Source organism: Crocodylus siamensis, chromosome 15 (genome assembly GCF_052110815.1).
Source record: "Crocodylus siamensis isolate JL-2025a chromosome 15, ASM5211081v1, whole genome shotgun sequence".
NCBI classification, from domain to species: Eukaryota; Metazoa; Chordata; order Crocodylia; family Crocodylidae; genus Crocodylus; species Crocodylus siamensis.
In genome coordinates, this window is record NC_143409.1 from 26,757,687 (window position 1) to 26,771,707 (window position 14,021).

Sequence of the window (14,021 nt, forward strand, 5' to 3'; positions counted from 1 at the left end):
AGAGTATAGGGAGTATAGAGAAAATAGATTAAAAGGTATTTGGTGTTAGGTATAGTCACATTTTCAAAAACTTGTGAATTTGCCCCTGGAGTCCTTTTAAGGAACTGGCTGAAACCATTTATGAACTGTTAGTGATTGTCTTTGTGAACTCATGGAGGCCAGATGATAGTACCTATCTTAAAAAAATAGTGTGAAAAGACAAGTGATAGACCAGTCAACTTAACTTTAACACCTGACAAGATACTAAAACAAATTATGAGTTTAAAACCAGCCAGTCAAGTTTGTTCTTACGAAAACCAAGTAGGTAAGGGGGATGTAGCCTAGTGAATAAAGGGAAAGTAGCAGCTGTGGTATGTCTCTGACTTCAGTAAGCTTTTGATACTGTTGCACACAAAATTCTTGTAAACAAACTAGGAAAATATGGTATAACTATGAGGTGAGTGCACTCCTTGAAAAACATACTCAAGATGTTACCAATAGTTTGCTGTCAAACAGAGGGCACCACCTGGAAGGGATTGCAGACATTTTAAAGGACAGGATCAGTTGATCAGATTTTTAAAATGATACTGAAAAATTGCAGAAATGGTCCTGAATGAATAAAAATAAACTTTGTCAAGAGAAATGCAGTACGCTACACTTAAATAGAAAGGTGCAGAGAAATTCGAAAGATTTTGAATGATTAGACTAGAAAAGAAAAGTCTGAGTTGTGATGAAATAGTTTTCCATTACATAAATGGCTATAATAAGGACAGTGATCACTTGTGTCTATGGGGATTAGCACAAGAAGTAATCAGCTTAATTTGCGCCAAGGAAGATTTGGGATAGGTATTTGGAAAAAACATTTTAACTGAAAGTGTATAACTATGGCCCCTGGGAGATGTTAATTTAAAAGTGCAAAGGGATCATGCATCGGGTTGGATGACCCAGCTTTAACTGCCTTAGTGTGGGGGCAGCAGAAGTGCTCCTTGCATGCTGCCAAGTTTCAAGCCCTGCTTTGCACCCCATGGACCGCCCCAATGCTGGGGCATTTAAAGCTAGGTTGTGCTGAATGATGCACAGTTCTATCACATGTTTAAATTACTGTCTGCCAAAAGCCATAAATGTGTAACATCTTTGTGGTTGGTTTGGCATTTTATGATATGATAAACTGGTTGAACATACGACATGTTATGGTTTATCACATGATTAACACCTTAATCACATGATAAATGCACGGTGATTGAGCCTATGAATATTCTTAAGCACTGGAAAAGGTTTCCTAGGGAGAGAGGTGGAATTCTGTGTTGGAGATTTTTAGAGCAAGCTAGAAAAACATCTTCAGGGATAGTTTAAATGTAATGAATCCTGCCTCAGACCAGATGACCTCTTGAGGTGCCTTTCTGTCCTACATTTCTATGATTCTTAAGAAGTACACTGTTCTAGGTTTGTGAAAGTATGGTTCTTTCAGCTTGTGGTCAGGGCTCCTTTTGTGGGATATTAAAATGCACCGTTTAAAATACAGCAGACCAAGAAACAGAGTGCCTTTCTTGTAAAGTTTTGTTGTTGTTGCAGTTTTAAGAATCCTCACAGCAAATCTGCTCAAAAAGATTGAGCAGTGAATGGCTTGATTAAAACTTTTGGGAATTAAGGATAGTATTATTTTGATTTAAATGAGAAATACTCAAGCTGTTTTGTAATAGACAACAAAGTGATCTTTCAGGCTAGTCACCGGCCTTGTGGCTTTATTTCCTGACTTGTGTAACAGCAAGCTAGTTTCATATTGATAGAAAAGAACTCAGAGAAACCTATAGTTTGGGTCCCAAACTTAGTCCTGTAGTGAATTAATGATGGCACATTTACAAATGTTAATTAAGCCTTACAACATTCCTATGAAGCAGATAAGTATTTTAGAGAACTAAGACAAGCATACAAAATGGAATGAAGAGGATATGAAAATGATTTGTCCAACACTATAGCCACTCCATAGAATATCCAGCAATTAAGTAAAACTTTAAATATTCAAACATTCTGTTTTAAAACAAGATTGAAAAGAAAATCTAATAGCAGGAGGACAAACAACAAAGCACATTGATTTAAATGTCAGACCTTAAATTGACAAGTAGTGTGGCTGATGAATGAAAATGAAGACTTTTGGAGGTGATGGTAACAACATTTTGTACAAGTACAAAAACCACCCTTAGAAGTAGGAAAGAGGTTGGGAGTTTGGACCCAGCTGTCAGCAAGAAGTGGAGGGGAATCTCTAGGCCCTGGAGGGATCAATACCAAGATGTAAAAGGGCAACAACAGAGCCGGTGAGATGATTCTGCTGAATGAGGAGGCTGGTTGCATTTTTATACTATCTACCAAAATGCCATAGTTGAACAGAATATGCTTAAAGGTTCCTTAGTTCTCACTAATTTTAGCTAGCTATAATAAAGGCATTTTAATTTTGTTTCATTTCAATCATGTTTAGGAGTTGATGCAAATGAAGCAGGATCTGCAAGAAACGCTGATGGCAAAAGAACAACAGGAAGAAATACTGAGGAAGAGGGAGCGGGAGTTGACTGCTTTAAAGGGAGCACTAAAGGAAGAAGTATCTAGCCATGACCTGGAAATTGATAAACTTAAAGAACAGCATGAGAGAGAACTGCAGGATCTAAGACAGATTCTGGAGGAAGCAAGAAAGGTAAGCTGAATGGTTAAGGATGCATTTCAAATAATCAGATACAATCTGTTTAATTTTGCTTGGCTGGAGGCTTACGAAAGGAGGGTAGTAGGGCAGTAGAACCTTGAGGGCCCTTTGTTGTAATGGTTTGGAGGCATGCCTGAAGGACTGAATACCCCAAGAAGATTGTCAAGTGTATCATGATGCAGATTAGAGGGTTGCATCCTTGGTTCTTCTTTTGCTACTTATCAGACTTGGAATTTAATGTTGAATGTTGGGGGAAATTTCTTGTATAGAAAATCATAGAGAAGTAGGGCTGGAAGGGACCTCCATAGGTCAGCTAGTCCAACCCCCTGCCTGAGGCAGGATTATTCCTATCCAGACCATCCTATACACATCCATTGTCTAATTTCATAGCAAAACTATACAGCCAACCTTGACACAGCACAAGACATAACACTCTAACCTGTCACAAGTAAAGCAGGGGGACCATGGCAGCCAATGTCCTGCTGTAAATTTGTTAATATACATTCAGGAGATCCCAGAAAGAGGACGGCAAAAACCCTCACTATCCACACCAATCTGACCATGGGGTAAAATTTTTCCTGAATCTAAATATGGCAGTTGGTTTGACCCTGAGTGGAGGAACAGAACTCTCTGGCCAGGAACCTCCAGGTTTAAGTCCCAGTAGGAACAGTGGCACATCTCAGTCAAAATCCCCAGCCTTGGCCTCAGTCAACACCCGGTGCCTCTGAGGAAGGCTTAAAAAACCCTGACACTTGTAGCAGGAGGGAAGCGTGGGGACACTTCAAGTTCTGCATCACTCTTTTAGGAGGGTAGCTCTTATTTTAAGGATCCAATGTCAGTTAATCAGTGCCATGGGATTCTGTGCATGTTGTTATGCATTTTAGCATCACAGCCCCAAGTGGTAACCAGAAAAGCATAGAATCATGGGAAGTACCTATAGAGGAACATAGGCATAGCTATGCCTAGATAACCCCTGACCAGTGACTGTCCAACCTCTTGAATATCTCCAGTGCTGGAGAGTCCACGACTTCTCTTGGTGTCTGTTCCACTGCCTCACTGTTCTAAACCTATTTTGCTGCAACTTCAAGCCATTGGTCTTGTCCCATTCACTGCAGCAACAGAGAAAAGGTGTTTTCCATCTTCTTTATGGCAGCCCTTCAAATATTTGAAGACTGCTATCATATTTCTTATTAAGCACCTTTTCTGCAAGCTAAATATACCTAACTCCTTCAATCTCTCCTCATATAACTTGCCTCCCAAGCCCTTTATCATTTCTGTCACCCACATCTGGGTTCTTTTTAACTTCTCCCCATTCTTTTTCAAATATGGAGCCCCAAACTGCACACAGTACTCTAGATGAGGCTTAACCAGTGCTGAGTAGAGATTCATAGATTGTAAGGGCTGGAAAGAACCTTGCAAGATCATCGGGTCCAGCCCCCCTGCACTAGGCAGGAAAGACAAACCAGTAATAACTAAGGATCTCCAGTAAAAACTAACGATTACAATACCCACTCCCATTCCCTAGACAAACTTCACAAGGCTTCTGAGAAACAAGGAAAACCCATATAAGTAGCTTCCTAAATGAAACGAGAGAGGTCCAACCTAATCCAATAAAAAGACATTGGACAACTCAAAAGTAGAAGAAATAGCAGTAGGTGCAGGAAGGCAGCAGGAAAAACCTTGGGAAGGTTATGTGGGAAGAAAAATAGATGTAAATGGTGACTCAATAAGCTATTCCTCTTCCTCTTGTGGAGGTCCCATCAAATGCACCTTATGAACACATTATTCAACATTCAGAGGTTGAAACGAAACACCAGTACCTATTTAAAGATCTGCTTATGAAGAAACAAAGGCAATGACACTCTTCTTGCATGCCTGTTGGTGTTCTAAATATGATATCCCCTGCTGCTGGTTCAGCCAAATCTGGCCCCAACCCCTGTCAAGAAATCAAGGTAGAGCAATTGCTCTGACTTTAAGCCAAAGCACACTAATTACGGTGCAACACTTAAGTGTTATGTTAAGACTTTGATCAAGGGATTGCAGATTGAAAGCTGAGAGTTGTTTGGCAAGGAGGAGAATACAGTGGGCTGCATACAATGAAGGATGTGTGAAGATCTATAAAGGAACACAGTTTCCTCAAACATAAATAGATCAGAATCCTTCATGAATGCAAATAATCAGCTTTTCAATAGGACCTCTCTGGAAGTACCAGTAGAACTAAGAGATTGTAAGATTATAAAATGAATTTGATGAATACACACTGCAATATACTGAATATATTTGCATTCAACACTTTTATATATGTGACATTTATCCTCATGAGTGTGGTGGATAACTCAGGAATAGTTTTATATACTTTCTGAGTTATCTAGGGTCTGTAGAAGCATATTATGCCTAAGTCATCAGGGATCCTGGTTTTCTCTGTTTAAAAATAGCAAATTCTCTGATTAACCCCCCCCAAAATCCATGATTAAAATGAAATCCCACTACACCCCCCCCCCGAATATAATAAAAGCCTTAGTCTGTCTGTCTGTGATGCTTTATGCACGTTTTGATTGTGATTGGCTGCCGAAACAAACAATGTTGACTGAAACAACCAATCGGAGTGCTTCAAGAGCATTCTGGACAGGAGGTGGCACTATCATGGCGTAGCACCACCATGATGGTGTGGACAGAACAAATGGAGTAGGGGGGCGAGGCCAGCACTGCTGGCCTGGCTCCCCTGGCACTGCTTCCTGGAAGTGGCAATAGCATGGGGTGCTGGCTGAGGGGGAGGGGACAGCAGGGCAAGCTTTCCCACCCCCTTCCAGCTCGTGGGAGGTGGCGACAGCACAGGATGGTAGGTGGTGGTGCTCCGTCCCCGCCGCTTCCCCCCATCATTCCTGACAGGCAGCTGGCTTGCATGCACAGGCACACACGCGCACACACACACACACACAGCAGTTGTTTGGTTTCTCGCAACTACGTACCAGATGAATGCATGCTGGAAATCTATTGAAGACAAGAATACGCAATTACCTGTGGAGGCACATTTCTCATACAAAACCCACTCTCTCTCTAATCACTCAGTTCTAATCCTCAAAGGGAATTTACAAAACACTTTTCACAGATGAGCCTATGAACTCCACTTCATCAACCTCCTGTATACAAAAAATCTTGGACTAAATATAGACATGGGATTTATTACACACTATAACCTGCCTGACATCCGAGTCACCAGGTACCTCTTCACTATTAACAGCTACATTCATTCCCTTTCCCCCTCTCCCAGCCTGTGTGTCACCCACTAACTCCTCAATTTACATCTTCACTGACTGCCTTTCTTAAATATATACCAGCCTCTGGCTGCTTTACTATTCATTCCATCCAGGAAGAGCACACGCCAACTGCAGATGCTTCCTCAGCCTGATGAAGGGTTTTGAAACCTGAAAGCTTGCTAAGAACATTTTTTCCAACTATTTGAGTTGCTCTAATAAAATATATCGGTTTTACCAAAGGAACCTTGTCTGCCTATGTCCTTAGACCAACACAGCTACAACCTGCACTCCTCCCACATCTGTATACAGACATCAGACATAATTTGCATTTCGACCTATGCACTTCTCTTTTGCACCATTTGTTGCTATCCGGTACTCTCTGGATCTTTCCCAGAGTTGAGGACATCTTGTGGTCCTTTCGCCTCTAGATTTTTTGCTCTATTGCTGAAGGGTTTTGCTCACCATCCCCCTTGGAACCTAGTTTAAGTGCCTCCTTACTAGGTTAGCCAGAGGATGCCCAAAGATGCTTTTTTCCAGTTCTGGTCAGATGGACAACATCTCTTGCTAGCAGTCTTCCTTTCCAGAACAAATGCCCATTGTTGAAAAATCCAAAGTCTTTACACCAACACCACCATTTCAACCACATGTTTACTTCCAGGGTAGTCCATGCCTGAGCCCTTGTCTTCCATGGGGAGTATTGATGAGAATATGACTTGTACTTCAAGCTTCTTAACCCCTTCTGCAAGAGCTTCATATTGACTCTGATCTGCTCAGTGTCATTCTTGGCAGTGTGGTTGGTGCCTATATGGACAAACAGGAAAGGGTGGTATTATGAAGGATGGGTGAGGTTTGGCAGTCTCTCTGATGTCCTAAATTTGGGCACACCTCCTGGGACTCCAAATCTGGATGACAGGTTAGTATCTCCTTCCCCCACAGAAGGGAGTCACTAACTACCACCATTCTTTTCCTTCTTGGTGCAGTAATCCTAGAGCACCCATTCCCATACTTCTAGCCATCTAGATGGCTGGGTCATGTGCATTATGCCTACACATGTCCTATCCTCTGCCTTTTCCTCAGCTGTTCCACAGCAGAGTGCCCGAAAGCAGTTGCTGATTTCAGTTTGCTCCTCTTCAGTAGGGCTGTGTGAAACTTCAAGTGGTGATTCGATTTGGAGGAGATTTGGCCTGATTTGGTGGCTGAGTCTGAATTGAATCGGGACCAGTTTAAAGGTCCAAATGGATTGAAAGCTCTCCAAATCTTCAGCAAAGATTCGGAGAGCTTTGATGATTCAGGCCGCCCCTGGTGGCTGCAGCAGGAAGCTGCAGCCACTCCGAGCTGGTAAGTACTAGGGGTGGGGGACAGGAGACTAGGGGAGGGGCCCATGGGGGGGCCCCTGCCAGCCTCCCAGCCCCCCCACTCCCTCAACCCCGCCTGCCCCAGCTCGGTACTTTAAAAAAAAGGCCCTGGTGCTCTCTGGATGCTGCCGGGGGGGGGGGGGGGGGGGGAACGAGCCCCACCACCCCACACTGCATGAGAGGCTCTGCACAAACCCCCTTGATCCCCCCTGCTTCCCTGGCCCCCCCCATGGCTGCCCTGCCTGCCAGGGCTGTGGCCCTTTCAGAGAAAAAAAAAAAAGCTAGAAAAGCCCTGGGGCTTGCCACTCCTGGTGCAGCCTCAGCACTTTGGGGGCTCATGCAGAGCCCACCATGTGGTGCGGGGCAGCGGGGATTGCCTCCTGCAGGCAGGAGCGGTGAGTCCCAGGGTTTCTTCAGGTTTTTATTTTCCTTAAAGGGCTGGAGTTGGCTCATGTGGGGCACCCATGAGGGGGCTGGGGGTGCAAGGGGGGTGGTTTAGAGGCTCGTGCAAAACATCCCATGCAGTGGGGGGCAGCAGGGATCGCCCCCCGCCTGGCAACATCTGCTGAGCTGGAGCTTTTTTTCCCCCCAAGTGACGAGCTGGGGCAGGTGGGGCAGCCATTTTTGGGCTGGGAGAGGGGTGGCAAATGAGTCAGGCCTAGCTGATTTGGAGAGTCGGCTGAATCGAATCAGGACAGAGCTGAATCGCCAAATCGAATCACCGTCCCCTGAACTGGCCAAATCTGAAGCGAATACTAGCCGCTTTGCACAGGCCTCCTCTTCAGTTCTGGGGCCCCCTGCTTCAAGTAGTCACGTGCTGCCACTTCTCTTAATTTCCCTTTGGCCTCTCCAGTATCATCCTTTCATAACTCTTGTCCAAGCAATCTTCTTTTTCTTCATGTAATGTGGCATGGCTTTCTATGCTTTCAACCTTTGAATTTTTTCTCCAGGGAAGACACCAGCTGGCCCTTGGTATAGATTAAATTGTCTTGGTCCTGTGGGAGGAACACAAACAAGGCACATCCCACACAAGTCACAGCTGCTGACCTAGTCCCCATTTGTGCCGCCTTGGTTCCATGGAGAACACCTAAGCTGTAAAGAAAACATTCGCCACCACCACCCCCAACCAAAAGCAAACAAACAAACAAAACCCCCAAAAGAAAACTGCACCACAAGAACCCACATGTGAAACACCCATGCCCACACCTCGGCCCACCAAACACCCACACACCCACAGAGTCTCTTGCTCCCTCTGCAGACAAACTTCTCCTCTGTTTGCTGCCCTCTGCAGGGGCCTGCAATTTTATAAGACTGCCTACCCTTACCTCCACCTCTCAGTTAGCTAAACCAGCCCCACTCAGAGCAAACCCTGTCAGTCATTCTAGAGGGGGGAAGAAGAGGGGAGAAAAAAAACATGCATCACAGGAAAACATGCACAGGAAACTCATGCATGCACCAATCAGACACCCAAAGTCACCAGCTCAGAGAACTGCCACCTCAAGGCAGTCCCACTACTGAGCTGCTTATTTCAATTGCTCTGCTTACTGCTTCTCTTACTCAGCATTGCATAGGTTTTGTACCTTTGTGTTAAATAGGTGTTGTACAATTGTTAATTGTTAACTTGTGAAATATGTATATTTTTTAAGTTCAGTCTAGTTGAAGGATCTAACACAGATCAGTTTGTTTGTACAGTCCAGTACCTCTAGCTGAGGTTGTCCATCTTTGCTTGCCTGTCACTTTTTTTTATCTGAAGCAGCATGCTTACCCTGAGATATTTGTTTTCATACTGAGCTGCTTAAGCTAAATTAGTTGGGGGTTTTTTTTAAACGAGAGAAAGCTGGAACACGTAAAATCATCTTTTAAAAATTATATAATAATTGTAGTGACAGCTTAACCTCAATGAACCATCTTTTGAAGGTACTCCATGGTAATTTACTGTATTTCAGTTACGGAACTGTAATTACAACTGACAGGAAATGAAAGAGTAGTCTGTTTGGCACAACAATAACACAGTCTGGGAAACATCTCTAAAACTGGGTTGCTGTGGCTTAGAGATGGTTATAAATAGCCATTCTTTACTTGCATGGCATAGTCTTTCTGATAGCTAGTTTAATCTGATGTTCAAAAGTGAAACTTAATTCATTAAGTTTCTCTAAGGGTGACACCTGCTCCATCCTTCTAACTTCCAGTGATTTTTGTAATACTTTTAATAAAACATACTTGTTTATTATGGTTCTGACAAGAATTTTTATCCTTCTGATACTGCTACTCTTAATGATTGTGAAGCAACAAGAGAGAGAGGGCTCTTTCACTAAGATTAGCTGTGCTATTTGACAGAGAAATTATAACTTGTTTTGCAGGATGGTAGATTCTGTTGTAGTGGATCACTTGCATATCTTAAGTCCTGTAATCTTTTACATGATTTCAGAAAAAGGTTCTTTCTATAGATTTATAATATATGACAGGATATAGGAGATTTACGTCAAAGATTTCAGAAAAAGGTTCTTTCTATTGCATGTTTTCCACACTAAATTAGTGAATACTAGTATTTGATGTGTAGGAATATATAGGAATCAGTGTGCACAAAATTATCAGTTCTTTTTCTTGCATCCATAGCCTCATAGTCACGAAATTTAATACTGTTGCTCTAATGTAACCTACCCCTAAAAGGAAATGAACTTCTTCCTGAAAACTTGTAGAATCTTATACCGGTAGAAATATGTGCTGTTGAAGATGTCAGGTGGGTTGTCAGATACTGAGCTGTGCTCTAATGGTGTATTTCAGAGGTGTCATAACTCTGGCCTGTAGTGCTGCCCACGGGTTTCAGACTGTACCTGCACACTGCATGCAGCACATGCCCAGCCAGCTCTGCACATAGACCAGAAGACTGGGTTGGGGGTAAGCTGCTACTGGTGCACAGGGCCAGTCTGCAAGCCCAATCTGGCCCATAGACTGGCCCCGCTGTACTCATTCAGCCCCTGGGGAGTGATGAGTTTGACACCCTTGGCTCTACATGAATCCACTTTAGATTGTTTTAGAAACATAGTCAATGCTATCTACTGGGTGAGCAGAGGCAGTTATTCGTCACATTTGTCACGTGTTCACATGCTCATGGATTTGTTTTTGGTTTTGTTACAAAGTTAATGGTATACTAAGTATAGTGATATTTTAGAAGTGTGAGTTAAGGTTTTCACATTAAGTTCTTCACTTCCTTTGCTGTAATTACCTTTTTGACTGGCTTTAATATCCTTTCATTGTTTGGTTTTCATTTTGAGCTGATGATCTGATGATACAATATTTGCACTTTTGTATCACCTTTCTCTCCAAGGATAATAGTACTTTACAAATACTAATTTCAATGTTTTCCTCTAATGCCTCAAATAAGATCCCTTCACTTTTAGAGTAGAGGGCCTAGCAACATAGTGCAGCAATTTAGGAAGATGGTAAAGAATTCATGTATTTTACTATTGGAATGACTGCATTGACTGCATCAGAAGGAAACAAAGTTATTTTGTAGGAATTTATTTAATGATCTTGGTAAGTCATTAGGCAAAGCCTGACAAAGGCTATACAAGTGAACAGATTTCTAAACATCCTGTGAAAATGCAGAGAGTGTAAGTTTATCGATACTCCTTCAAAATGTGTGTGTAAAAACAAACAAACAAGTAAAATCACTTTCTCATCTATCTCACCAGTGTTAATCTGTTCCTACTACATTTTATGTTGTTTAATGTCCAGAAAGTGTTTAATGTTTCTGATGGCAATCTTATTGATCTTTGAGATTGAATGTGTTAAACATCTGGAAATGATCTCATCTTTATGGTGATTTGTGTGAGATCTCTCTCTCTCTCAGGTATGAAATTGGCATGTTCTTCTCTCACAGTGATTTCAGAGGGTTGTGGTGTTTAAAAGTGATGCACAGAAAGTCCCTGAGACTAATATTGGTAATGATAGTCTCTGACAACTCCCCCTTTTTTGCTGTGATCTGTACTGTGAAGCAGTGAATCAAGGCAGATCAATTTTGGATCTGTAGAGAGCCTTTGTAATGAAAGTGAATATCATATCTTATCTGCACCTAACCTGACAATGTGAGGCTCCCTCATCAAAAATAAGGGGGGAAAGAATTACCGATAAGTCAGAAACCAGTTTTTAAAATTAAACCTTAGAAAAAAGGAGGTTTAAGCACTGTAAAGGATACTGGCAAAACAGAAACACTGAAGCTGAATCTTGATTCCTGAATAATAGGCTTCCCTTAACTATGAACTCGAACCTTAGAAAGCTTGCAAACCTTAGAAAGAAGGTGGGGCAGGATGCCACCTTTAGAAACTAACTCATTCAGATAGGCATAAGCTTTCATGGGCAGCCTAGGTCTTCAGATACTACTGGCTAGACTTGAAGAGAGCAGGAGTACTAAACAGAAAGAAATAAATTAATTCAAAGACAAAGGATAGGAAAAGGGGGAAGGGAAAGTGGCTTTGCTGAGAGAGTTGAAGGGATCAGAGAGGATAAACAAAGCAGTTAACCCTTTGAGGGACATAAGGGTTATTAAAGCTAGTCCAGGTAATGGATAAGAATCCAGAGCCTCTGTTGAGACCATGCTTAATACGATCCAGTCCGTGGATGATTTCTTGTTATGCAGTTTTGCATTTAAATTGGTTTTTAAAGTTTTGTTGTTGCTGTTCACAGCAATGGAATACGAAGGGAGGTTAAGGTGTTCTGTCACAGGCTTGCTTGTCTTTCTTGAAAATGTTGAATTGGTGTCCATTCATTCTCGTCATTGAATAAGCTTTATGGCTATGATGCACTTCTGCCCTTCCATTTCCAGTATCAATCTTGCTTCCACTCAGAACAGCAATTACTGCTCTCGTCATCATGGCAACTCTTATCTTGAGATAGCTAAGGAGGGGAAGGTTTCCATGTCTAGGTCTTAAATTATACTCCCTCCTGTAGGTTCCTGCTGCTTCTATATTTTGTACTCAGCAGTAAGCCTGACCCTGCAAGCACTTGCTCTCCCTTTCCTTTCCTGTTATCATCTAAAGCTGGAGGTGCCATGTAAAAGCAGCAATTTTTACTAGTCTGGGGTTGTGAAGATCTTGATTTATATAAAAACAAAAGCAATTTTTAATGATCCCCTAGTAGGGACTTCAGTACTCAGAGTTGTTATCATTATCAGTAGCAAAGCAGTGGTCAGAGATTGGTGATTTCCTCAAGGAACTGAACAGCCTATGGTTACATAAAGCTGTAGAGGAGAATTCAACAATCTGTGAATTACTTACATAAAATGAATACAGGGTCACGTGAAAGGTGATGTGCTACAATCCCAGGAAGTATTTTCTTGCCCATCAAAATGGTAACTTTCATTCAATGGGGTATATGAGCTGCTATTGAGAGAAATGTTTCTGCATATTCAATCACTGTATTATCATCCACTGTATGATGTATCTAAGTCATTATTTTGGCCATTTGGGAAGCTTTGCATATCAAGTGCCAGTATTCAGAATAGTGCCGATAGTCACAAACTGAAGATTTAACCTGAAATAGGCTGTAGTAAATCTAATTTGGTACTTGTTTGCAGTTTGGAGGAAGTTTTGTTTCTGGATCAAAAGGGTTAAGTGGTAGCACTGAATTAAAGAATGAGGAGTGGCACTCGCATTTTTATCTTATCACCTCTAAGATTTTTTTTCCCCTTTCTCACTTGTCCTTAACAACTGCAGCATTTGGGTAAGTTGCTCAGTATAGGTCTGAAAATGTAGTAGATGGACTGTTCTGTGTTACACAAAAACCTGTGTGATGATAGCATCATGCTTGTTTAAGTATCTAATTTAAAATGCTAATCAAATTGTGGAATATTAATCTTGGTGGCCTCCTTGATACATGAATGCACCTCAAAAAGCAGTCTTTTACTCTGCTTGATATGTGCTTGATGTCAGACAGTTTCTAAGCTAAATTGTCCTGTGAAGATATATTCACATTGGATTGTGACACCTCTTAACAAAATAAGGAGGGTGGAAGAGTTGCCATCTTTTCAGAAAATGAATGCCCCCTCTGACCTCTCCCTCCCCATCTTGTTAAGACCTGTCTTCTCTGTATTTGGTGGCGAAGGTGCTTTAACCATTGATAAGCCTATTCCCAAGAAGAAGGAGTTGCATATGCTGAGAAGCTTGCAGAAATCTAAGTAAAAATAAGACATGCATCTGTCATGGATCCTTTTGTTATGGACCCCTCCCCCTCTTGTAGTGGAAATTGCCTCAGGACTTTAAAAGCTTTATCTAGTCTCCTTCCTGTAGGATCCCCTTCAGCTAGCCTAGTGGGGCTTCTAGAGGGGCAAGCCTTTTGCTTTCAAGACTCTGGGTCTTCTTCAAGGAGAGGTGAGGGGAATGGAGAGTGGAGATTAGAGTGCTGGGTGTCTTAAATAACACAGCGCACACCTCTACTTCAACCCGAAAAATCATTATTGTGCTACCACAGTTCAGGCCAGCAGAGTGCTAAATGGCCTACACACACCCCAACATCAGCTCAGCTGTTTCCTTCTGTTCTCCCTGTCTTCCCTATCACTCCTGTTTTCTCCTTCTGCATAGTATCCTTTTCTTCTCCTGAGAGAGAATTCCGCATTAGTAACAAAGTAGAACAAAATGGTAGTACCCCTGCTCTCTGCAAATCCATTCAGTTCATAGCATCTAATGAAATGGGCTGTCAGCTGCAAAAGCTTAATGCTTTTCTGAATTAGAATAGTCTCTA

At 42.1% G+C, this 14,021-nt stretch overlaps 1 protein-coding gene across 5 annotated transcripts in view; it reads left to right on the plus strand.

The window, feature by feature from the left end:
• CGNL1 (cingulin like 1) overlaps positions 1-14,021 on the plus strand; it is a 157,385-nt gene that overhangs the window by 70,986 nt on the left and 72,378 nt on the right. For all 5 annotated transcript variants that reach the window (XM_090029106.1, XM_090029105.1, XM_090029104.1 and 2 more), the window contains exon 8: positions 2,453-2,665. In XM_090029106.1, coding sequence (XP_089885232.1) covers positions 2,453-2,665 — 213 coding nt within the window. The remainder of the gene's footprint in view (positions 1-2,452; positions 2,666-14,021) is intronic.